Here is a 23,845-nt window from a genome sequence, read left to right as displayed (position 1 = left end):
TCTGGGGAGACCTATCCTGACAAGGCTGACACTGTGGTGCCACCAAGTCGGTTGGGGTGGCCTGTCTCAGCTGCCAGGGTGAGACCCTAGGCACATATAGTGTAGGATTAATTGAATTTTTGAACTGGACCAGATTTCCAGTATTGCCTTGGACCTTGGAGATTGATGGGCAAAACTGGAAAGTTACACCCGACCCCTAGACTCGATTATGATACTGCACTAGGTGTCGGATTGGGCTATCTTTGATGTACCAATCAGTGAGATCCTTAGCGGGGGTCAAAACCTGGGTATGTTGGGACAGTCCGAGAATTCATCTGAGTGGGTGATCATAGTGATAGGATCAGCCCCTTTGTCGGACAAAGGTAATGATCAGGGATGCACTCTCACTGATGGAAACCAAGACTGCCGGCAGCCGATTTCAACCGTTGAGATTTGTTTTGCAAAATATATTTTATATAAGATATAAAAGTATATATATGGTTTCTAAAAGGTTTGCAAGAAGGTTTTAATTCCCGGGATCCATATAAGTGGAGAGTGCAACATTGTTCCTTGTAGCCGAGGGAGAGGTCCTCTCTTGTCGGGCAGTGTATGATCATTATGGGCTGAGAGGTTAAGTGTAAGACCATTGAGGATAACACCTGATGGGCTAATCTTGCATCTGCCCACAGTCCCTAGGTGTTACAAGGTGGCTTGGCCCAGGGACCACTTAGTGTAAGTGTTGGGCCCATAGAGCTCATTTGATGGGTTTCAGGGGGTACACTGTCTTCAGCAGTGCATTCGGCCAGGCCTTGTAACAAAGGCTGGGCTGAACCCATGTGGCTGATGTGTAGATCAATGCTTGGGTCCCACGCCATACAAGGAAGCCCAACTGGGCAGCAATTTGGAAGGTTTTTTGAGTACATAACCTTAATGGGCCTTAAGCCCATTTCGAACTGGGCTGATTTGATCAGTCATTTAAAGGGGGCGAATTCTGAAGTGGGTCAGCTAAAAGGATTGGGCTTAGACCCTATCCACTCAGAGAGTCCAAGATCTAAATAAGATTTAGATCTGGAAACCTCCTAATTAGATTAGGAGACAGCTGATCTGATCTGCAGATAAGATAAGGATTATCCCTTATCCATTATCATTCCATTGTCCCACCCCTATAGCGCAGTGTCGGTGGCCCATGCCTTTTTCACGCACATCTTCCGCCTACATGGGCTACCCGAGTCCATCGTCAGTGACAGGGATGCAGTCTTCACCAGCACCTTCTAGAAGGAGCTATTCAGATTACAAGGCACGACCCTAGCCTTTTCCTCCGCCTATCATCCACAGACGGACGGTCAAACAAAGGTTGTCAATCGCACCATAGAAATGTACCTCCATTGCTTCGTAGGGGACCAACCATGACGCTTGGTGGACTACCTTCCTTGGGCCAAATACTGCTATAACACATCCTACCACTCGTCCCTTGGCATGACCCCCTTCCGCGTGGTGTATGGGCGAGACCCTCCTCGTCTTCTCTCCTACGAACCGGGTTGAACACGGTTGGAAGAAGTGGACCGCAGCCTCCAAGACTGCGATGCCCTACTGGCTGAAGTCTCCTTACGGTTACAACAGACACAGGCACGTATGAAGATAGCCTACGACCAGCACCGCCGCGAGGCCACCTTCCAGCCAAGACAGTTCGTTTGGCTAAAGCTCCAGCCCTACAGGTAGCTCTCCCTCAGGCGACGGGGCCCCCAAAAGCTGACCCCAAGGTTTTACGGGCCCTTCAAGGTTCTTCCACAGATCGGGAAGGTTGCCTATCAACTTGAACTGCCAGAGCACAGCAAAATCCATGACGTCTTCCATGTGTCCCTACTAAAGCCTTTTACAGGGACTCCCCCAACTCAAGTGCCTCCTCTATCCCCTCTCAAGGACGGCAGACCCATCCTCCAACCTAGAGCTCTGGTTCGGTCGCGCATCAATCAAGGCACCTTCGAAGTTCTAGTTGACTGGGACAGACTACCATCAGAGGAGGCCACTTGGATCCCCTGGACCGACCTGCACAATGCCTACCCCGACCTCGAGCTTGAGGACAAGCTCGTTGTCCAGGAGGGGTGTAATGTTATGGACACGATACCCGGCAACACGCTACGTCGCAATCACAGGCAGCAGCGTGCACAGCAGCGCGCCTAGCGGTACAGGCTGCCTGGCAGCGCGCCGCGGTACAGTCTGCCAGCCGCACGCCTAGCGGCACGCACCGCACAGCAGCAGCACTCGACAGCAACACGCACCACACGACAGCGGCACCCACCACACGGCAGCAGCACGCGCCCCACAACAGCAGCAAGGAGAGACGTGCGTGCTAGCAGTAGAGTAGGGCCCACACGACAGCTCATCCCGATGGGCCCACTCTTATCCGACCACAGCAGCCTTGCTCGCCAACGCCAGCTGTACCTTTCCCTTATCCCCTATTTTTGTGTTTCCCTTAGTAGTAGGAGTTTGAGTTTCGATAGAAGTTTAAGTTGCGATAAGAGAGGGACTACTTTAGCCGAATACAAGAAGGAAACCCTCTTGTAATCCCCTATTTAAGGAGCTGATTTCATTCAATAAAGGTATCGAAATTTTAGTCAAGAAAGAGAGCAAGGAGAGTTAGGTGATCTCTTGAACAAATCACCCCTCAGTCCGCCACCATAAGGTCAACTCGCAAGGGCAAGGGCAAGGGCAAGGGAAGGCAAGGAGTTTTCCCCACAGACCGCCCCGTGACGATATCCTACGCCCGGGCCCATAACATGGGGTTGGTGCCTTTATATAGGCATTGTTTGGCATGGGCTTCACGCACCGTATCCGAGATTTCTGTGAGGTCGTCTAAGTGGTTCAAGGTTCCTGGAAGTAACCGCCATGCACATTGACCACCCTCCAGATCGTTCGGCACATGGGCCATTTCCAATGATCGTGGGAGTGTTTGGATATGCATGCCGAATTCATCGGCGAGCACGTCTTGCAAGTCACTAGGTCGGCGCATGTGCCAGGTCGCGCCTGTGCCAGGCTACCAGGTCAGTGCCTGTGCCAGGTCGACAGGTCGTGCCTGTGCTAGGCTGCCAGCTCGCGCCAGGGCCAGGCCGCCAGAACGATGCATGTGCCAGGCCGCCAGGACGCGTCGGTGCCAGGCCGCGCCAGGGCCAGTCCGCCAGGCCACGCCTGGGCCGCCAGGTGGGACACCATCAACTTGGCTAAGGCAAATTATTGCTAAAATGATTCCGGGTGTCACCTAATTGTTCCGAGGTGCTATGTGTCACAATATCATTGGAGGGCTAAATCCGCCCTCATCAATGTTAAGTGCTTATTTATCTTTGTTGGATGTAGGGTAAATGGAGCATGGCTTCTTCACCTTCAATATCGAAAATTCAAGATCCAAAAAGACAAATTGTGATTGGTCAGCACAGGGGGATGCTGCTAGCAGAAAGGGTCAGTTTGTGCCCCCCACCCCCACCCCCACACACAAAAGGGGCAATTTGTTATACTTTTAAATGAGATCATCGACGTTTCTTCCGTTGATCACGGCTATTGTAAACTACAAATAAAAAAAAAAAAGACCACGGCTATTGCAGTTTATTTTATTTCTTTCAGGCTTTCAGCCAAACTGAAGGATGGTAATGTCAATACAGAGTTAGAGACTGTACTCATCAATTCAACTCAGCAAACCCAACTACATGAGTTGTCTATACAAAATATAACGCATAAACAGAAACACAGGCTGTTTAAATTCAACGCCTTTAACGTGTTTTAACTTTTTTAGATACGACTATCAGTATACGAAATGCCATCTTCTTTACACTACATGGGACCAAAGCAATTGTTGCTTCTATGTAGATAGACCATGCCCATGATGAATTCAATGTTCTGAAACTCGGATAAGATGCACAACCCAGATAATGGGGCCGATTTTGTTCACTTGGGTTCTTGTGCTTGGTCAACCACTGACGTGGCCTAAATCGAGATTCATCAGTTTACTTCTGGTCTTGGGTATCTCTTACAGGATAAAAGCGTAAACATGAGCCATCATCATGGTCCTAGTCTCCTAGAAGCATAAACATACGAAGTGGAAATTGCACACGTCATGCATCGAGAGAAAAAGGAAAATGAACAATAGCAGATAACAAAGCCATAATGAAGCAAGTGGGTTGCATTCAATGGCCCATGAGACACCACGTTGCCACTTGCTCTTTTTCATAAAGTCTCCTAAAGGGGAATCAGAGGAAGAGTTGGAGAATGGAGATATTATTAAATTCCTCCAGGTCAATGCGGCTTGCCATTGTACTCCAGTTGTAACGTTATAAAAGCTATCTGACTAGAGATACAATTTTGCATCAACTCAATTGGTACCCACCTGAATACACCTTTCAAAAGTTTATCTCGGAATAAAAGACACGAGAAATGGAGTAGCCCCTTCCAAGGGGCCCAAATTTGTAGAACTGTTCCGTCCTTTCTCTAGGTCTAGGCCAATCCATCTCATATGGAGTCACATTCAGAGACTTGCGGTGCCTCGGTTTTATGCACAACCATGAACCAACCCCACCATCAGAACAAGTGAAGAAACATTGAACCATTCAGGCCCTAAGGGCACAGATGCAGAAAGTTATTTGTCTGTTAGGGCTTTCTTGTTTTTTTAAGCTAAAGGCAAAGGAACTACTTCGTCTTTTTTTTTTTTTTTTTTTTTTTAATTTTGCCAAATACTGAATTTGAGATTCATAGCAGGGACTCAAACTCAACTTTTTTTCCAATTCTAATAGGGTGCCTCATAAAGTTCAATTAATAAATAGATACTAACCTATAAAAATACTGTTGAATTTTTATGCCTCAAAATTTCACCTAGTCCTTCTCCTCTGTTAGGCTGGAAACCCTGGAAAATTTTCCCCCAATATGCGCCGTTCTTAGCAGGTCAACTTAATACCTTCTTGCAAAAGAAAGGTTTTCTTGTATAATAGGTTGGTTTATCCTTAAAATACTCATGGTGGCCAAACGGGGAATTACGCATGTCTTCAGAACAACTAAAGAATCGGTGAACGCCAGCCAACAATTCAATGTTGGACTTGTCCCTACAAGGGTGCATCATGCAATATGTCTCCTTTCGTAAAGGCCTGTAACTTGGTCAAACCACAGCCCCCATGATGGCCTGACCAGGGGTAAGAATGACAACGGATAAGGTATTCATTAAATTGTCCTATCCATTCTTGAACCTAACTATGTATCCTTGATTCCAAGCCCGTCCCGTCCCAAACCCATTAAATCCGTTCCGACCCATCCCACCCATTAAACCCCTTGGCTAAAAGTTTTTTACTAAAAAAAAATTTCTTAATGCTTATAATGTGCCTTGAACCCAAATCAATTAATAATAGCGCCAAATCTCTTAACACTACTTTAAGTCACTAAACCATCTCACCTTTTATGTTATTTAATGAAATAAAATAGATTTTATTAACTTTTGTCTTCATCAAAACAATCAATACATATATATGATTTACAATTCCAACTAAAAATTAAAAAAAATAATATTTAAAATTAACATTTTATAACTAAATGAAATAAACAATCTATCAAATCTAAATTTACATCAAATGATGATTTTAATCACAAGAAATTTATACAAATAAAATATTAATAATAAAATAATTATCTTAGGGTCCGTTTGGCTTGCAGGAATAGGGGTCTGGAATTGGAATTGGAATATTCTGATTCTAACTGTTTGATTGGGCAGAATCTTGAATCCCATTCCCACTCCTGCTGGAATGGCATTCCCCCATTTGAGGGAATGGCCATTCCCTTCCCTCCCTTGGGAATGAAATCCCATTCCTGCTGATTTTAATTCCCATTCCCATTCCTGTCTGAACCATTCCAATTCCGATTCCGGATACGAGCCAAACATACCCTTAGTACTTAAAGTTTATTAATTTGTGCATGATATATAATATAATGGGTTCATATTTTTGCATCCCAGGTATCAGGTATCGGATACCCTAATTCAAAATCCAAACCCGTCCCAAACCCTATAGGGTTTTAATCTAAAATTCCAAGCCCATCCCAAACCCTATAGCGTTTTGATAAACGGGTCCTATTAGGGTCAGGACGGGTCGGATACCCAAAACTTCCCACAAAATTGCCATCCCTAACCAGGAGGATCCTCATGAGTCTGGGCATCAGTCCTTTCCACAGGGCAAGCAGACCCGCTTTTGCAAATATGGTTCTGATGGCATGGAACATGCCTTATACTTCACAGGTCACCTCCAGACCGGTTCTGAGCCATCAGCCTTGTCTTCACAACATCGAAAGGTCCCGTGCATACAGGACCGGAAGACCCCGCCAGGAAACCTGATACCATGGACTGCCGTCGTAGGAGGACCCTCCCATCTCCATCGTGTTTCTTCCACAGGACTACATCAAATGCATTCTTAGATGTGAACATGGCAGCCTGGTTTGTCCCATTGCGCATAACAGTTGGTGCAGCCCCTGCCCAGACCCCAAGAAGTCCTTCCTCATGGATTATCATGCGAGCACAGTGTATGGGACCCTTGTACCTTAAAAGCTCAGGGCCAAGTCCCTTCAGTTGTTGCAATCCAATCTTCACCACCTGCAATCATCAGTCGTATCATCAGCTTATGCTGAACTCTTTTCATTCTTTCTTCTATGTGGCAATTTGACAACAGGAGAAATAAATGACTTATTGCTTTGCCTTTTAGTAGACAAAATAACTAAACAATATAATATTCAAGAGTAAGTAATCAATCCAACTTCAGCTTCAGCCACGAAGGATCCCACAACCTTCTTAATAACTTATTCACAAAAGAGACAAAGTAATAAGTCATTCAGTTCAGCGACTTCAGCTGTTATCAAATGGCCACTTGGAAAAGAGCAGGAAAAATAATAGTACACATATAGTGCTTTGCTCAAGTAAAAAAGTAAAAACTATAAACTATCTAAAAAAATGTCTTTGAGATTCTAAAAAAAAAACTGAAGAAGGAATAGAAATTTACGACACAAAGACCCTCCTAAAACTTGATCTGGACAAAAATCGCTTGTGGCATTGATCCATCTAAACTTGATCTCAGAAGATTTTCCCAATTCCATTGAGGTAGCAAGCAAGTGAAGTTCTTCTACCAATATCAGCTTGTTATAGAATGGATCAGCAGAATCCCCTCAAACTAGAGAGGAGACCCACAGTCTATTCAACTATGTGGATTCTTATCAGAACTGTATTAGTTCTCGGTTCTTCTATTCCAATCAAGGATGCTCCAACCAAGGTTCCTGATGAAGGAAAATTTGGCCCGACCTCGCGATCGCCCGACACATGGCAAAGGCAAGCAGCTCGGGACAGTAGAGCACCCAAAGCGAACATCGGAAGCAAGTCCAAACTCACTACCGAGCCCGAACTCCAGACCGCTGTACTTAGTCCGAGCTCCTTGTTAAGAGCGAGCTCCCTATCAAAGGTCCGAGCTCGGGACAGGAGCTCCCTAAAACCTGAGCTCCCCAAGTCCGAGCTCGGTACTTGGAGCCCGAGCTCCCTAAGAACCCGAGCTCCCTAAATCCGAGCTCCCTACTAGGAGCCCGAGCTCCCTGTTAAGAGCGAGCTCCCTGTTAAGGGTCCGAGCTCCCCAAATAAGAGTCCGAGCTCGCTATTAAGAGCAAGCTCCCTACCGAGAACCCGAGCTCCCTACAAGGAGCACGAACAGTACTGGGCCCCAAGCCTCACAAAGCTGACCCGAGCTGACCCGTGGCAGCTCGGAACACTCCAAACCGAACTCAAGGCACCTCGCTCGCCACTCCAACACTTCACTTCCAAAACACCAGGCCAGCCAAACGTACCCGACACCAAGGACGTCTTTATCCAAGGGCGACGTACCTGACTGATTTGGGATCTGACGCCTGGCAGCCGCATTTCAAACGGCTTCTTGCCACCGCCACCTGCAACCGTAGTCACTAGCTGCAGAGACGGCTCCGACAATAGGAACAGTGGCGGTTCTGCCCGACCAGAGGAAATGACACCCGAACTGGCAGGAGTTCAGAAGTAATCATGCCCGACCTGACGGAGGCCTGGAAGTGAGTGCACGAGGTGGTTATAAAAGGCTTCTACCCCCCCAGGGACGAGGTATGCTAACTTTCGCGCTATCTGGTTATTCTTGCCGTTGAAGGATTCTAACTTGAGCTTCGGAGCCCTTACGCCGGGTTCTCCCCGGAGCTTCTCTTCTCCTCCCGTTTCAGGTCCCTGTTGCTCAGTTCAGAGGCAAGATCATCGACAGCTAAGACCGGCCAGATTGTGCATCATCAGCTCCCAAGAAAGAAGTTAGACCATTCTCTAATTTTCTTCCTTGAAATCTCCTTCCAGTTGATCAACTGGTTTTTCTTTGTATCACTTGACAGTTAGGAGTTGGTATGTAAAAATTGCATAAATAGAATAAGAAACCTCTGTTTTACCCCTTAACCAACCTTAAAAAGAAACCAACCTAAAATGGACAAATTAACACAACCAATCTGAAACCCTAATGCTTCATTTTGACATTTTGGAGAACTTGCAGGAAAGATGCTTGCCACCTAGATTTATATCACTCTACCAAGTGAATTTGCAGGAAAGAGCATCAACCATAAAACCATGATAAAGAAAAGGGAATCACAGAAAAAAGAGAGGATTTACATTCTTACATATGTAAAACTGCTAGCTTTCTAGGATTTACATTCTTACATATGTAAAACTGCTAGCTTTCTCCTGAATAATATAGGAGATATCACTGGGGGGCATCTTTAAGGACAAAGTAACCTCTTCGGCAGTGTGACATGCAAGCCAACCAATTGTGCCATTTCCTTTTCTACATAGTGACAAAAGGAATATGATAATAATAGGGAGTAGATCTAAAAGTCTGCCTCGACAAGAATTTGGTCTCTCAAGGACAAGCAATAAAAATATTCAGGCAACCAGTGGCATTTCCAAATCCACAGTTCCACTAATCTCAACCAGCAGCAGCCCTTTACTCTTTACATGGATTACAAGCAATAAGAAAAAAGAAACTGCTTATCTGAACTCATTAGACTATTTCAACATCTCTAGGATCTTTACCACTCCATCCTCATAGAAATATGACATTTTTCACCCATTAGAACATTTTTACCTAGCACTATCCAGCCCTAACTTTGTTAATGTATACTACAAATACAGGAAATGGTGCAAACTTCACAATAAATTTAATATATTGCTCATGTCAATTAATTAAAGTGAATAATCTAGAATTGTTATAGTAGTCAAATGAACTGCAAGCCCCACTTCAAGAGGTTAAGTTTCTGCAACACCATGGGGTTTGAGATTGAGTAGGACATTTAATACCAGGAACTTGGTGGTGGAAGGGGATTCAAAAGTGGTTGTCATGTAGCTGAGGAATTTAGTACACATGGTGATTTAGAAATTTCATAATAGATATAAAGCAACTGGAAAGGGAACTGATAATGACTTATTCATGGGCCCAAAGACCAGCAAATGCAGTGGTTGATATAATGGCTAAAAGGAATGAATCGGGCACAAATGTTCTGGGGACACTTGTAACTTGATAATCTCTATTTAGATAGAGGAATGGGATAATTGGATAGGTAGCTAAGTTAGCCTATATTGGGAGTTCTTGCACCTATTGTTCATATCTAATTTTTCCTGAAGTCTCAAATGAAGCCTAATAGTTAGCAATGAAAAAATTGCAAACCCCACTTCATTTATTTGTTGTTATTTCTCTGTCTTAAATATAGAGTTCAACCCAATTAGACGATATAATCTTTTACTGATATGACACCTCACATGACACTCGTACAGAATGGTTCTTCCACCCTTTAAAGTAACCAAGCAAGGATGTAACATACATGCAGAAGGAGGATATGGCAATCTGGTGTAGCACTGTTCCCAAGAAGGGAGTCAGTGCCTTGATCTCAAAGTCGCAACCCCTTTAAAATAACCAAGTAAGGGGATTGACTCCAAAAGAGAAAGTCACTCTGCATCACAATCCAGCTTTATAAATTTATGACAAATATGTCCCATGTGGTAGGCAACTTACCTATGAGGAGTGAGGACACCACATAAAGTACAACTTCAAGTTGGTAGCACTTCCAAGTTTCTTAGGCCTTAGTTTCCTCTTAGCAATTCACTACCATCCAAACAATCCTATTAATGCAACTAACCTCATGATGTATATTCTGAAAAAATGATGCTACCCAAATGAAAATTCATACTTAAGAACTTGATGATCTGAGTTGAGGAATGTCCCATCTAGATCAAGTCAAACAGAAACTTCACAGGATCAACCCTTGGAAAGGTTGAGCTTTACCAAGTGAATAGATCAATGGATCAGCAAATGGATCATGAAACTTAGGTAGGATAAAGAAGACAATGACAGAATTAATGGTAAATAGATATAAGAGCAAGAGACCGCAAATTTTTATTTTCATGGTTTCAACCAGAAGGAAAGTAAATACTACATTGAATATAACTGGAATAAGACAAATATTTACATGATTACCCTTACCTCCACCTCAGAGACTTATTCTTCCAAGTTCCACACACCTCCATGGCCATTCCCATAATCCCATTGAAGCTCCCTGTTCACATTTTTTCCTTTGTGATTTAAAGGGCTTTCTTTCTGATGGTGCGCGATCTGGTCATTCCTAGCTGAAAGTGGTTGCGCTCCTAGCTGACGACGGACGAGAGATATCTGTGAGGAAGAAGATGAAGGAATCTGGGGGGCTCATCCGGCGGGAACACTCCGATGGTTAAGTTAGTAACCGGATTGAAAGCTGGGAGAGAAAGAGAGAGAGAGAGAGAGAGAGAGAGAGAGAGAGAGAGAGAGTTGCAGAGAAATTAAAGAGCTAGAGTGACGATCACGCAATACCTTTGCCCCTGGGGGTCGGGGTCCTTATATACTAGTATCCTGACATGTCAGGTGCAACCGCCTCCGAATCTCTGTTGCGGCGATCTACTGTCAAATAACGGCTTGGAGTGGCTGGCCGTTATTTGTCTGAGCTGAGCTGGCGGGCAAAGGTGATCGCTGCAGAGTACGGTCCTGCCAGACAAGAAACAACCTCTAGGGTTGGCAGGCACAACGCTGCCAGGCGAGAGACGTGGGCGCAGTCTCCAGGTTTGGCAAGTACGGTTGTTAGGCAGAAAACCCCTGCGATACGCCGAGCTGCTCTGCAGTGAGCTACCTTACACCGAGCTGTTGGTGATGCGTCGAGGTGCTTCTACTCAAGGCAGGTCTCCGAGGTAGCCTACTTAGGTTTGGACAGGAGCGAGCTTATTCTAGTTAGGAAGCTGACGAGCTTAACTCGAAGTGTCTTCAGTTTGGGATGCTCCCTACTTGGGAGGGTCTGAGCTCGAGGTGCTCCCTATTTGGGAGAGTCTTAGCCCAGGGTAACGGAGTATTATCTTGTAGCGAGCTGCCATTCATGGCGATCTGTCAGGATGGGTTATAACGAGCTCGTTACACTGAGTTGTCACTTATGTCGAGTCACGTCCACGTGTCCCCTCATTATGAGGTAGGGCCAAATCACCCTCCATCAATTGCCCCCCAATTCCCCGGGCCAGGGGTCCTGACCTGGTGTAGGGAGTTCATGGCGTGATGGGTGGATTTGGCTCGAGGTTCAGGCCGTCCAGTCAGATAGTTCATCGGTCGGACCAGTTCGGCTGCTCGGCTCAATCAAGCATAACCCAGGTCGCATGCGGTTTACGCGCGGACATCACGTGATCCATAGACTCCGCGGATGCCAAAAAATGCACTAAACTGATTTCGACCTCGAGGGTCGTGCAACCGGTTTTCTCAGGAACCGTCAGATCTCCTTGATCTCGACCGTTGATCCCCTGACCTTGCGGCTATAAATAGGGGGGACCTAAGTCATTTTCTCCGCCACAAGTTCACTAGCATTTGCCTTGAGGTCGCGGTTAAAGTCCTCAGCTCGGGTTTTCTAGTTCATCAGTCTTTCAGTTCGGTCTCTCTTCTTGGTGAGTCTCCCTAGCTCCTCTTTTCAGTTCGCTTCAGTTCAATAGTTATGTCAAACCATAGTTTCGATAGTCTTCTAGATGTGCCCAAGGTGGGTACCTTGGCTCAAGCGGGCCTTTCCGAGGTGCAATCCTCTTATGAGGCGTGGGAGGCCTCAGATAACCCGGCATCCACCTCTTCTCGAGGTCAGGTGCCGAACAAGTTTGGTCCCTCAACCATGACCGTAGATAGACTTAGGGCCCTAATACATAAGTACAACCTCTCGAGGGAGTATACCTATAACCTTCCCGCGGGCAACTTCCCTTGGGAACACGATCATGATGAGATCGTGATCTTCGGAGAACAGCTCGCGGCTGGACTCTGTCTTCCTCTACACCCCCTAATCATAGAAGTCACCATAGACCAACTTCACCCAAACTCCATCCGGAATGTGGTCGGGACAATTTCCCTATGCTTTGACTATGCCCTACCCCTCGACCTCGACATTTTCTCATCTATTTTGTCAATAAAGAAGAATGCTTCTTGTGTCCTTCCCGAGTATAAGTGGACCTATTACCTGTCCCCTCGCCCGGGCTACAAATTGTTACACGACCTCCCTAGTAAAATCCTGGCCTGAAAGCGGGATTATTTTGTAGTCCGTAATCCCGCGGGGTGGCCCTTCCCATCGACCACCCAGCTTGGAGCTCGAGCCGCTACTCATTGCATGGTGGTAAGTCTTGTTTTGCCTTGATTTCTGGTTTTGTAGCCTTGCCGGTACTAACTAGTATTCTCTTGGCAGGTGAACTCCATCGTGCACGCCCTGACCCTCCAGTCCGAGATGCTCTTGAAGCGGGCCCTGGCTGCCGAGAGCTTGTCCCGCGAGGCTCACACCGAACTAAAGTTAGCTCGCGGTTAGATCCACCGGCTAGAGAGCGACGCGATAGCTCAGAAAGAGTATATCAAGGTATTGATGTCGAAGAAGGAAGATTTGCTGCGCCGGGTGGAGAACCTCGAGGCCGATGTTAAGGAGCGAACAAAGATCCTCCTCAAGGCTATGGACGAGGCCAAGGTGAAGGCCGTTGAGGACTACAAGAGCTCGGAAGAGTTCGATGGGGCGCTGGTGGAGGCCTACCGCAAAGGCTTCAAGCTCAGCAGGTGGCTGATCAAGCGTGAGTTCCCACAGCTCAATGTAAGCGCCATCACCACTTTGTGAATCACTGAGGAGGTAGCCCTTCTAGCTGCTGAGGACCCGGACTCTGAGGAGGAGGGTGATGATGACATTGGAGAAGCCAATGCCACCGATCAGGTTGGTACTTCCGCGGAGGCTTCATGCAAGAGTGACAAGTCCCCTAAGTAGTCCAAGTGGTCTTTTGTATTTTGAGCCTGCGAGCTCGGCGTTTTTTGTTCTTTTTCTGCCCTTGTAATGAACTACAAAATTAATGAAAGTCTTTTTGCAAAGTGTCGAGCAATTACCTCCTATTTTATCATAATTATGTAACTTTCTCCGAACTATTGAGTCATCGAGCTAGGTCACCGAGGTAGGGGTTTCTTAGCTGCTACCCCGAACTGCCACCTCGTACTTAGGAGTAATTTGCCGAAGTGAGCGACATTGTAGGGTATACGCCCGACTTGTCTGCACACAGGCTACATATTGTAACAACCATTACAGGTATTCATACCCGAGCTGGGTGTGTCTTAGCACTTCGCCTTTGCCAAAGAGGCGACTAGGTCTTTGATGGTGCTGAGGTCCTTTGTTAGCTCGGTATTTTAGCCCTTAGGTTGAGGGAGTGACTTATAGTCCACTCTCCTCTGGAGCTCGCCCATGCCAAAGAGGCGACTGGATCTTATATGGTGCCGAGGTTCTTTTATTAGCTCGGCGCTTTGGTCGTTAGGCTCGAGGAGCGACTTGTGGTCTACCCTCTTCTGGAGTTCGCCCATGCCGAGGAGGCGACTGGGTCTAGTGTCGAGGTTTAGCTCGGTACTTTGGCCCTTAGGCTCGAGGAGCGACTTGTGATCCACTCAGCTCGGTAATTACAACTAATAATGCCTTACATTGACAATATTCCACGCCCGAGGTATCTGCTTCCCTTCTAGGGTTTCAAGCTCATACGTTCCTTCCCTGAGTACCCGTTTTACTCGGTAGGGTCATTCCCAATTTGGCCCGATCTTACCAACACCGGGCTCAGGTACCATGACTTTACAAAGAACCAGGTCTCCGACGTGGAGGTTCCTCTTCTTGACCCACGCAGAGCTCCCGCACCTCATCAAGTAGGTCGAGGTTGGTGTGTAGTTCATCCTTGTTTGCTTCGTCGTCATATGCTTCCAGGCGTAGCATAGGGACCTCAATCTCGGCTGGGATTACCGCCTCCATGTCGTAAGTGAGGTTGAAAGGGATCTCACCCATTGGGTCTTCATCGTGGTTCGATAAGCCCATAGTATGCTGAGCAGCTCGTCTACCCACAGTCCCTTAGCTCGGGCTAGGCGTGCCATCAGTCCGCGGAGAATGGCTCTGTTTGTGACCTCCGCTTGACCATTTGCTTGAGGGTGCGCCACCGAGGTGAAATTTTGTTGTATTCCCATGTCTTTGCACCAGTTTTGGAACTTAATGTCCTCGAATTGTTTGCCGTTATCAGAGATGAGCACTTGGGTAGTCCGAAACGGTAAACTATATTCTTCTAGAAGAAATTCTGCACACTTCGCGTCGTGATCATTGCGAGAGGTTCAACCTCCACTCACTTAGTGAAATAATCGACTGCTACTACTAAGAACCTCCTCTGTCTTGTCACTGGTGGAAACGGTTCAAGTATATCGATCCCCCACTGTGCAAAGGGCCATGGGCTGGTAAGGTACTTTAGGTCGGCGGCGGGCTGGTGGTAGATGTTGGCATGCTTCTACACTTGTCACACCTTCTCACAAACTCAATCGCATCTGCCTTCATCATTGGCCAATAATATCCCTGTCGTAGCGCCTTCTGGGCAAGAGCCCTGCCCCCCATGTGTCCGCCGCACAAACCCTCATGAATGTCGTGGAGCACGAGCTCGGCTTCAGAAGGTCGTAAGCAGCGCAGATAAGGGAGCGTGTAGGATCTTCGGTACAGCCATCCGTCTATCATGACGTATTATGCTGCCTGATGCCCTACCCTTCTGGCAGCATTACGATCTGTAGGGAGGGTCCTGTGTAGCAGGTAGCTCACGAGTGGATCAACCCAGCTCGGCTTTGCTTGTACGACAGGGTGACCTCCTCTGCCCCCCCGAGAATGCTAGGCTGAGGCAGGTTCTCTATGTACACGGTTCTCATGTTGTTATCGCTTGTGCTGGCTAATCGGGACAGGGCATCGGCCTCGGCGTTCTCGGATCTTGGGATTTGCTTGATGAAGTAGGGTTGAAAGTTGAGCTGAGCCTCTCTGACTTTGGATAAGTAGGCGACCATGGTTGGCGCGCGATCTTCATATTCGCCGGTGACCTGGTTGACCACGAGTTGGGAGTCGCTGCAGATAACGATGTGCTTAGCTTTTACTTCACTCGCTAGGGTCAGCCCGGCTATCAACACCTCGTACTCCGCTTCATTGTTGGACGCAGGGAACTCGAAATGTAGCGCATACTCCAATTTCACACAGCTTGGCCCGTACAGAACGACTCCAGCCCCGCTACCCCGCTGATTTGACGAGCCATCCACATGGAGGATCTAGGGCTCCTCATCCCAGGTCAGGTTCGGTTTAACCAGGAGAGAGGCCGCGCTGGTTGAAGCTTCCTTGCTGTGCTCGGGCTCGTCCGACTTGGGGACTTCAGTGCTGAAAGTGCATTCCGCGACAAAGTCAGCTAAGGCTTGGGCCTTGATAGCAGTTCGCGGCTTGTACTGGATGTCGTACTCGCTGATTTCGATGGCCCACTTCGTCAACCTACCGGAGACCTCGGGCTTGAGCAAGACTTGCCTCAAAGGCTTATTGGTGAGGACGACGATCGTATGAGCTTGGAAGTACGATCGAAGTCTCTGAGCTGCAACAACTAGCGCGTACGCCAACTTTTTGATCTTCGGATACCTCGTCTCTGCTTCCTGCAACACTTTGCTAACATAATAGATGGGTCGTTGGACCCGATCTACTTTTATCAGTACTGAGCTGACTACCTCGTCACTCGCGGAGAGGTACAGCTCCAAAATATCTCCCTCCTCGGGTCGGGTTAACACCGGGATGCTAGCGAGGTACCTTTTGAGCTCGTCAAAAGCGAGCTGGCACTCTTCGGTCCAATCGAAGCCCTTCTTTTAATTGCCTTGAAGAAAGGCATGCAGTGATCTGCCGATTTAGACATGAAGCGGCTCAGAGCGGCTCTGCGGCCGTTCAACCTCTAAACCTCCTTCAATTTCCGAAGTGGTCTCATATCTAAGATGGCCTTAATTTTATCAGGGTTGGCCTCAATGCCACGTCGGTTGACGATGTAACCTAAGAATTTACCTGAGGTGACACCAAAAATGCACTTGTTCGGGTTTAATTTCATGTTAAACTTGCGCTAAATTTCAAAAACAGAATGCAAATCTTTTATTAAATCATTCGAAAACTGGGTTTTGACGACCATGTCGTCTACGTAGCACTCTACTTTTTTGCCGATCAATGGCTCAAACAATCGGTTTACAAGTCTTTGGAAAGTAGCCCCGGCATTTTTCAGCCCAAAGGGTATGACCTTGTAGCAATACAGGCCTAGTTCGATTATGAAGGCCGTTTTTTCTTTATCGCCAGGGTCCATTATGATCTAATTGTAGCCCGAGTAAGCATCCAAGAAGCTCAGCAACTCATGCCCTAAGGTCGCATCCACCAAACAGTCTATCTTGGGAAGTGGGAAGCAGTCCTTTGGGCAAGCTCGATTCAGGTCGGTATAATTGACGCACATGCGCCACTTACCGTTGCCCTTTTTTACCAAAACGGGGTTGGCTACCCAGCTCGGGTAATGGATCTCCCTGATGAAATCGGCTGCGAGGAGCTTCCCAACCTCCTCGTCAACTACTCCCCAACGCTTTGGGCCTAGGTTGCGTTTCTTCTGTTTAACGGGCCTAACTACAGGATCAGTGTTCAGTTTGTGAGTAATGACTCCAGAGTCTGTGCCGGGCATCTCTTCCGCGGACCATGCAAAAACATCTAAATTTTTAAGTAGAAAGCTTACCAGCTGAGATCGTAGAGGCTCCTCGATTGAAGCACTGATCTGGATAGTCCGAGTTGGATCATTTGTCGAAGTAGGTACAATGACCGTCTCTTCTATGGGCGTAGCTCGCTCTTCATGCTGCTCCATAGGTCGCTCCAACTCGAGGTCGTCGGCCACCTTGGCTTTCCCTTTCAGGGCGGCGATGTAGCATTTGCGAGACTCGAGCTAGTCGCCCCGCGCTACCCCTACTCCGAAGTCCGTTGGGAACTTCATAGCCAAGTAATTGGTGGACACCACTGCGCGTAAAACGTGGGTGATCGGCCGATCTATTATGGCATTGTACGGGGAGGGAGTCGCGACCATTAGAAAAGTGTGGTCGAATCTCACAATACTAGGCCATGTGCCGACCTCCACAGGTACTGTAACTCTCCCCAGGGGCCTGACTTCCTCTCCGCTGAAGCCCACCAAGGGAGTGTTCACGCGCTTGACATCGCTTTCCCGAAGCTGAATTTTGTCAAACGCAGCCTTGAAGAGTATATCCGCCAAACTGTCGAATTCGACGAGGATGCGCTTTACCTCGAAATCATTGATTCTCATCTTCACAACGAGCGTGTCGTCGTGGGGGTACTGGACTCCGTGCACGTCATCTTCGGTGAAGAAAATCGGTTCCTCTATCCTTGGCCGCTTCAGGGGATTCTGCTCTTCTCTTTCGATCTCGCGAGCCGAGGTCCTTGCTGCGGTTGAGGTGCAGCCCACAACGATCGATCCGCCGGTGATCATTTGGATTGTTCCCCGAACTGGCCTCTCTTCGGGTGGTTGCCTCTGCGACTGCTCATTTTGCCTGTTGCTGGACTCGGGAGCGTCTCTACCTTGCTCCCCCTGCCGTCCTGTTTTATTATCACTTTGTACAAAATTTCTCAAATACCCGCGACGGATGAGTTCTTCTATCTCATCGTGGAGGTTTTTACAATTTTTGGTGTTGTGACCGTGATTTCTATGAAAATGGCAATACAGATTTTTATTTCTAGTATTCGGGTCTCCTCTCATTCGAGGTGGCCACTTCACATAAGACGCATCCTTGATCGCCATAAGGATTTATGCTCGCTTCGCGTTCAAGGGCGTGTAGTTCGTCCTTTCAGCTGGAGGAGCTCGGAGAGACTGGTCTGGCTTTCCTCCCCGAGCTGGTTCCTTCTTCCTCTTATTGTCCCCGTTAGTTGAGGTCGCACCTTCTCTTTTCCTCTTCTCCGGTGGGTTCTCGTTCTTTTGGTTCATCTCCTCCTCTGTTCCGATGAACTGGTCCGCGAGCTTGAGGACTTCGGTTACATCTTTAGGCTTGTTGGCAACCACGTGCCACTTGAATTCTTTGTGTGTTATGCCTCTTTTGGCTGCTGTGAGCCTTACTGCGGGGTCTAGATCAGGTATCTGTAGGCATGCATCATTGAATCTCTTGATGTAACTGTGGATATATTCCCCCTCCCTCTGGACTATGCCGAGAAGGCTTTCTTGAGACCTCGGACACCTCTTGTTGGTGATAAAGTGTGAGGTGAAAATCTGTACAAACTGTGCCCAACTCTTGATTGTCTCAGGCGCGAGGTTTCTATACCATGTCCGAGCTACCCCCTTAAATGTACTAGAGAAAGCTCCACACATGCAGGATTCACCTGCCCCGGCTATGTGCATCTGAGACTGAAAAGAATCTACATGATCATTCGGATCGAATGATCTGTCATACTTGTCCAGGGGAGGTACCTTGAAATCTTTTGGCATCGGGACGGCCAGGAGTTTGGGAGACAAGGGAGATGGCACAGAGAGGAGCGAAGTCGCTTTCCCTGCTCTCGAGCTTGCTTCTTCCTTTCCTTTGAGGAGTCCGAGCAAGTTCTGGGCTGTAGCTCGGCGGGCTCTGCAGCGTCTCCATTGCTTCTTTGTCAGCTCCGCATTGGTGCTGCTGGCCTCTGTGTTGTTAGGCACAGTTCTTGCAGGGAGTGGCCCAGACTGCTGGCGATGGCTATGGATCGAGGGACCTTGTCTAGAGTCCGCGGCCAGGACCTCGAATCGGTTTTCTATGAGCGGGATCTCAAACTCTGAAAGCTGAGGTGATGCGGGTCTGTTAGGCTGAGAATCTCCCGACCTAACCATGCGTGGCGAGGTGGGAGTAACTGGTTTCTCTCTCCTGCCCGCGGGACAAGACTTGGCTCTTAGGAGCATTTTGGGTCTAGGGGGTCTCTCCCCAGCGAGAGAGGTGTTCGCTCCGACGGCGAAGCCCAGCTTGTTGTGTGGCCGGATGCCGAGGTGGAACCGGCTGCTAGTTCTGAGGCAGTAGTGGGAACTGTTGTTGATAAACATGGTGCAATGCTTATTGCTGATATAGTTGGAGCTGCTGGACTTGCTGTGTTTGAGCTTGTATAGCTTGCATGCAGTGCATCAGGTCTTTGAGTTGGTTTTGTCCGACTACCGGGGGAACAGACGGTTCGGCGAAGGTTGTACCTACCGTGGAGGGGAGTGGAGCACTCACTGGCACTGTGATCTGAGGCATGTTCAGAGTCGGAACCCCATCCATAGAGAGTGGTAGGGTGAATTAATCGACACACACCATTGGGATCTGAGGTTGCTCCCCGGAAGTATCCATATCCGCACTGCGCCCGACGTTGCTGGAGGAAGCCATGAAAACTTGACTAAAAATGCTTGGCCAAAAGAGGCTTTTCGAAGCATTTCCCACAGACGGTGCCAATTGATGATGCGCTATCTAGTCACTCCTAGCTGGAAGTGGTTGTGCTCCTAGCTGGCGACGGACGAGAGATACCTGTGAGGAAGAAGATGACACAATACCTTCGCCCCTGGGGGTCGGGGTCCTTATATACTAGTATCCTGACATGTCAGGTGCAACCGCCTCCGAATCTTTGTTGTGGCGATCTACTGTCAAATAACGGCTTGGAGTGGCTAGCCATTATTTGTCAGAGCTGAGCTGGCGGGCAAAGGTGATCGCTGCAGAGTACGGTCCTGCCAAACAAGAAACAACCTCCAAGGTTGGTAGGCACAACGCCGCCAGGCGAGAGACGTGGGCGCAGTCTCCAGATTTGGCAGGTGTGGTTGTCAGGCAGAAAACCCCCTACGATACGCCGAACTGCTCTGCAGCGAGCTACCTTGCACCGAGTAGTATCTCATGCTTTCTACCATCTCAGTTCTCAAATTGTTTCTTATATTTCTTATAAAGTATAATTTCAAACGCCTTATATGAAATTGTTAAAGTAAATCATGAGAAATACTAAAACCTTATTTGGGGCGAGTTGCACTAACTGAGCCACTTTGGTTGAATACCCAGATTTCAGATAAATTACTTAGTATGTGTTTGGTATGGTTTATGTTTATTAAATAAATGTTTGTACTTAATTTGTTTTTAAAACCTAGAAAAATACTTGATACACTGTTTATGGACAATTAGGCACTTCATCGGCAAACAGTGAATAAATGCTCAACTGTTGGGGAAAGCATTAAAATGAAGTTTCCCCCAACGGTTGGTGTGCATGTAAATCAAAATCCACTTTTGTGAATATCAATGTGTGCGGATGAATAAGATGGGAAAATGCTGATTTGGTAATGACATGGTGACATTTTGATAAACGTCTATCACAAAACGCCCATGGAGCAAAATACACGCTTAGGGTAATATCATGTTACAATCATGATTTTAACATTTGGAATACCCATATTGATTTCCTACATTTTCACCAAACACAACTTAGGAGGTTTCCATATTGGAAACACCATAAACCACATCTTAAAAACCCTCCCAAACAGTCACTAAGAATGTTTGTCGGTATCCTATATGCATGTACATTAGGGCTGCAAGTCGAGCCGGGTTAGGTCAGGTTGAGGTCAACCCTAGCCCAACCTTATGTTCTAAACCCCCAACCCTAACCCTAACCCAACCCTAACCCTAACCCGAACTAATTCCTTCAACCCTAACCCAACCCGATGTCAACTTTGGGTTGGGTTGGGCTCAACCCAACCTTCCCATCACTTAAAATCTAGTAGAAAAATAAGTACTTATTTATCAAGAGTTATGACTTATGATAGATTTTTTCTAAAAAAATATAAATTCATGAAATCAACCATAATGAAACATAAAAGGAAAAGACAAGTAGAGGTGTAGACAAGTAGTCTAGTACTATAGGGGTCAGGTTCGGATTGGGTCGGGTTGCCCAAGGGGTCCACCCTAACCCAACCCGAACTAATGTCGGGTTCAAGAATTCAACCCTAACCCTAACCCGATCATCAACCTGGCCCAACCCAATCCAACTTTTTCGGGTTGGATTCGGGTCAACCCGGCCCAAGTTGCAGCCCTAATGTACATCATAATTTGTTGAGTCTTAATGGGGTTGGAACACGTAAACCAGTCCAACCCAAATTATAATCCAAAATCGAAATGCAGACCCAGAAATTGACCCAATGGTGACCCACAATGTAGACCTGGACCCTGTGTTATTAGCGTTGGGTACTTGGGTTAGTTCAGAGTGGCCTGGGGCCCTGGACCATTGACAGCCCTAACTACCCGAACCATAAATGAACCACGTATCGGACTCAGTATATAACCTAAAAGTCTGAAAACAAGAACCAGGATGCACCGTGGGTCCGTCCCTTTTAAGAGCTTTGAACATCTTCGAATGGAACAAATAGAAGTAGACAAGCAGTTACGCAGCGGTTTGGATTTTTGAATTTTGACCCAAAGAGTTCCGTTTCCATTAGGGTTGATTAGGTCAAAAATGAGATACGTCTTTTGACAAGTGTGATTCCCTCAAGGATCCAACGACCAGATAAACTCTCTAAGCACGGAGGACCTGGTCTTCATAGTCCACTCTCGGTGACCTGCCGACTTGGTGTTCCCATGGGTGAGGTTGATAGAAGATTTGAAACATGGCCTGAACTCTGAAGTTAACTGAACATCGTCTCATGAATAAGTACAAACTGTTTTCTTGTTGTAAACATCCAAACAAAATCCAATCAAGGTTTTAACGTCATCGCAATTTATGCCAATGTTTTTTTATTGCACTTTTGATTTAATGGATTTTAACGATACTCTGTTCGTTTGATAATAAGTCATTATGTGCAAATGCATTTATCTGGTAAGTATTATGGAAAAATGTTATTTGGCTAAATATATTTAGCCTTTTTTTTTTTGCCAAATGGGTAAATGAGTGAGTTTTCTAAAGGATTTATAATTCTTTCTTTGTTGGAACGAGATGCCATTTTAATTCTACACAGTTTGGCCAATTTCTCGCTGGGTAATTAATTTATCCACCTTCGGTGCCAAACTTACCTCGTTCACTTTTGGGTAAGTTATTTATCTGGGTAAATTTAATTTCTTGAATAAGTTTTTGTTAAGAAACATTTATGTGGGTAAGTGCATTTATTTTCCAAATAAATAATGCAATTACCATTTTAACTATAATAATTCATTATTAAAATGGACATTTTTATCCTATTCAAATATTGGCAATTTTTCCTGATCCCTACATAAATCTGAAAAAAGAATATGGGATTCTTGGTCAATGAGAACCAAAATCCCATTGACCAACTTTTCCCCTCTCAAAATCTTAAAAAAGAACGTCCTCTCAGAGAGTTGTAGTTGACACAGGTCCAGAGGCCCCATTTGACACTGTCAAAGCAAGCTCCCATGTTCGATCATCTTAGAAATAAAAGCTTCGTCGTTGGATGCTGTCAACCTCTGTTAGCAGAGGATGCGGGACGAAACTTTCTTGGGGCATAGCGAATGGGATGTATGTCACATGCGTGTACGTGTATGTGATTCGTTGTTCTAAGATCCCTTTCTGTCTTATTATTCTTCAAGTAGTTAAATATTGTAAATCCTAACCCAGTCAAATGGTTCTGGATTTATCAAATGCTTACTCGGTCCAACTCCCTTATTTTTTATTTCTCCAAATTGAATAAACTTTATTACTTCTTCATTGCCATATCCATCCCTGTTATCTATCATCGTTGTCATTGCCAGCAACAGAATTATGTTAGGTAAGAAGTATTGTTGATGTAAAGAAAAAAAGAGAAAAGCAAAAGATCTTGAATCTACAAGAAGAGAAAACTTGAATTAGACTCTTAATCAGAGTATCAGACTCAACCTCTCTTAAACATTGTATTCGAATGAAAAATGGGTTCCCAATCAAACTTGAACTCAAATATGAAAAAAAAAATGGCAAGGATGTAAAACTTTGCTTCAACTATGATATTGGAAAAGCTTCTAACCAATCAACCTATCATAAACCAGTGGTATTTATTAAAATTCATGAAGGGAGGGCTATTCCCGTATCATATCTTCCCAGCAGCATAGATTTTCCGTGAATAAGTAGAGTATTTTTTTCAGAAAAACCTGTGATTGAAGGCCAAAACGATAGAATTTGCCAATTTGGGCCTGAAAAAGGCAAATAAATCCATAATTTGAGAATGTCTAGTGCTCAATTGCTCATAGAGATTAGAGACTATTGTTTCGACAAATTATATGTCAAAAACATATGCCCAAGTCAAAAGTTATGGTGGCTTGAAGTTTCAGTCCCTGTGTTTTAGCCTCTTTTCTTAAAAACCTTTCACCAACTTGTTCTACAATCTACATCCATTATCCTAAAACTACATGGCCATTCATCAAAAGTGGATTCATAACCCCTATTCACTTGCTCTTCTCATAAATATTACAAACTGCAAATGTTCTCCCAAAATATTAGAACCTTGGACAGCACAATCATAAAG

General features: G+C 46.2%; 1 protein-coding gene across 1 annotated transcript; it reads right to left on the bottom strand.

The window, feature by feature from the left end:
• Positions 1–5,076: 5,076 nt before the first annotated feature.
• LOC104602700 (mitochondrial succinate-fumarate transporter 1) lies at positions 5,077–10,564 on the bottom strand. Its single transcript, XM_010266477.1, is given in 5 exon segments — positions 5,077–5,118; positions 5,120–5,151; positions 6,141–6,237; positions 6,239–6,592; positions 10,553–10,564. Coding segments are annotated over 5 exon segments (537 nt in total).
• Between the last annotated feature and the right edge of the window lie 13,281 nt (positions 10,565–23,845).

The sequence above is a fragment of the Nelumbo nucifera genome, chromosome 2 (assembly GCF_055504915.1).
Source record: "Nelumbo nucifera cultivar China Antique chromosome 2, China Antique-T2T, whole genome shotgun sequence".
Classification (NCBI taxonomy): Eukaryota; Viridiplantae; Streptophyta; class Magnoliopsida; order Proteales; family Nelumbonaceae; genus Nelumbo; species Nelumbo nucifera.
This window is presented reverse-complemented; position numbering and strand designations above follow the sequence as displayed.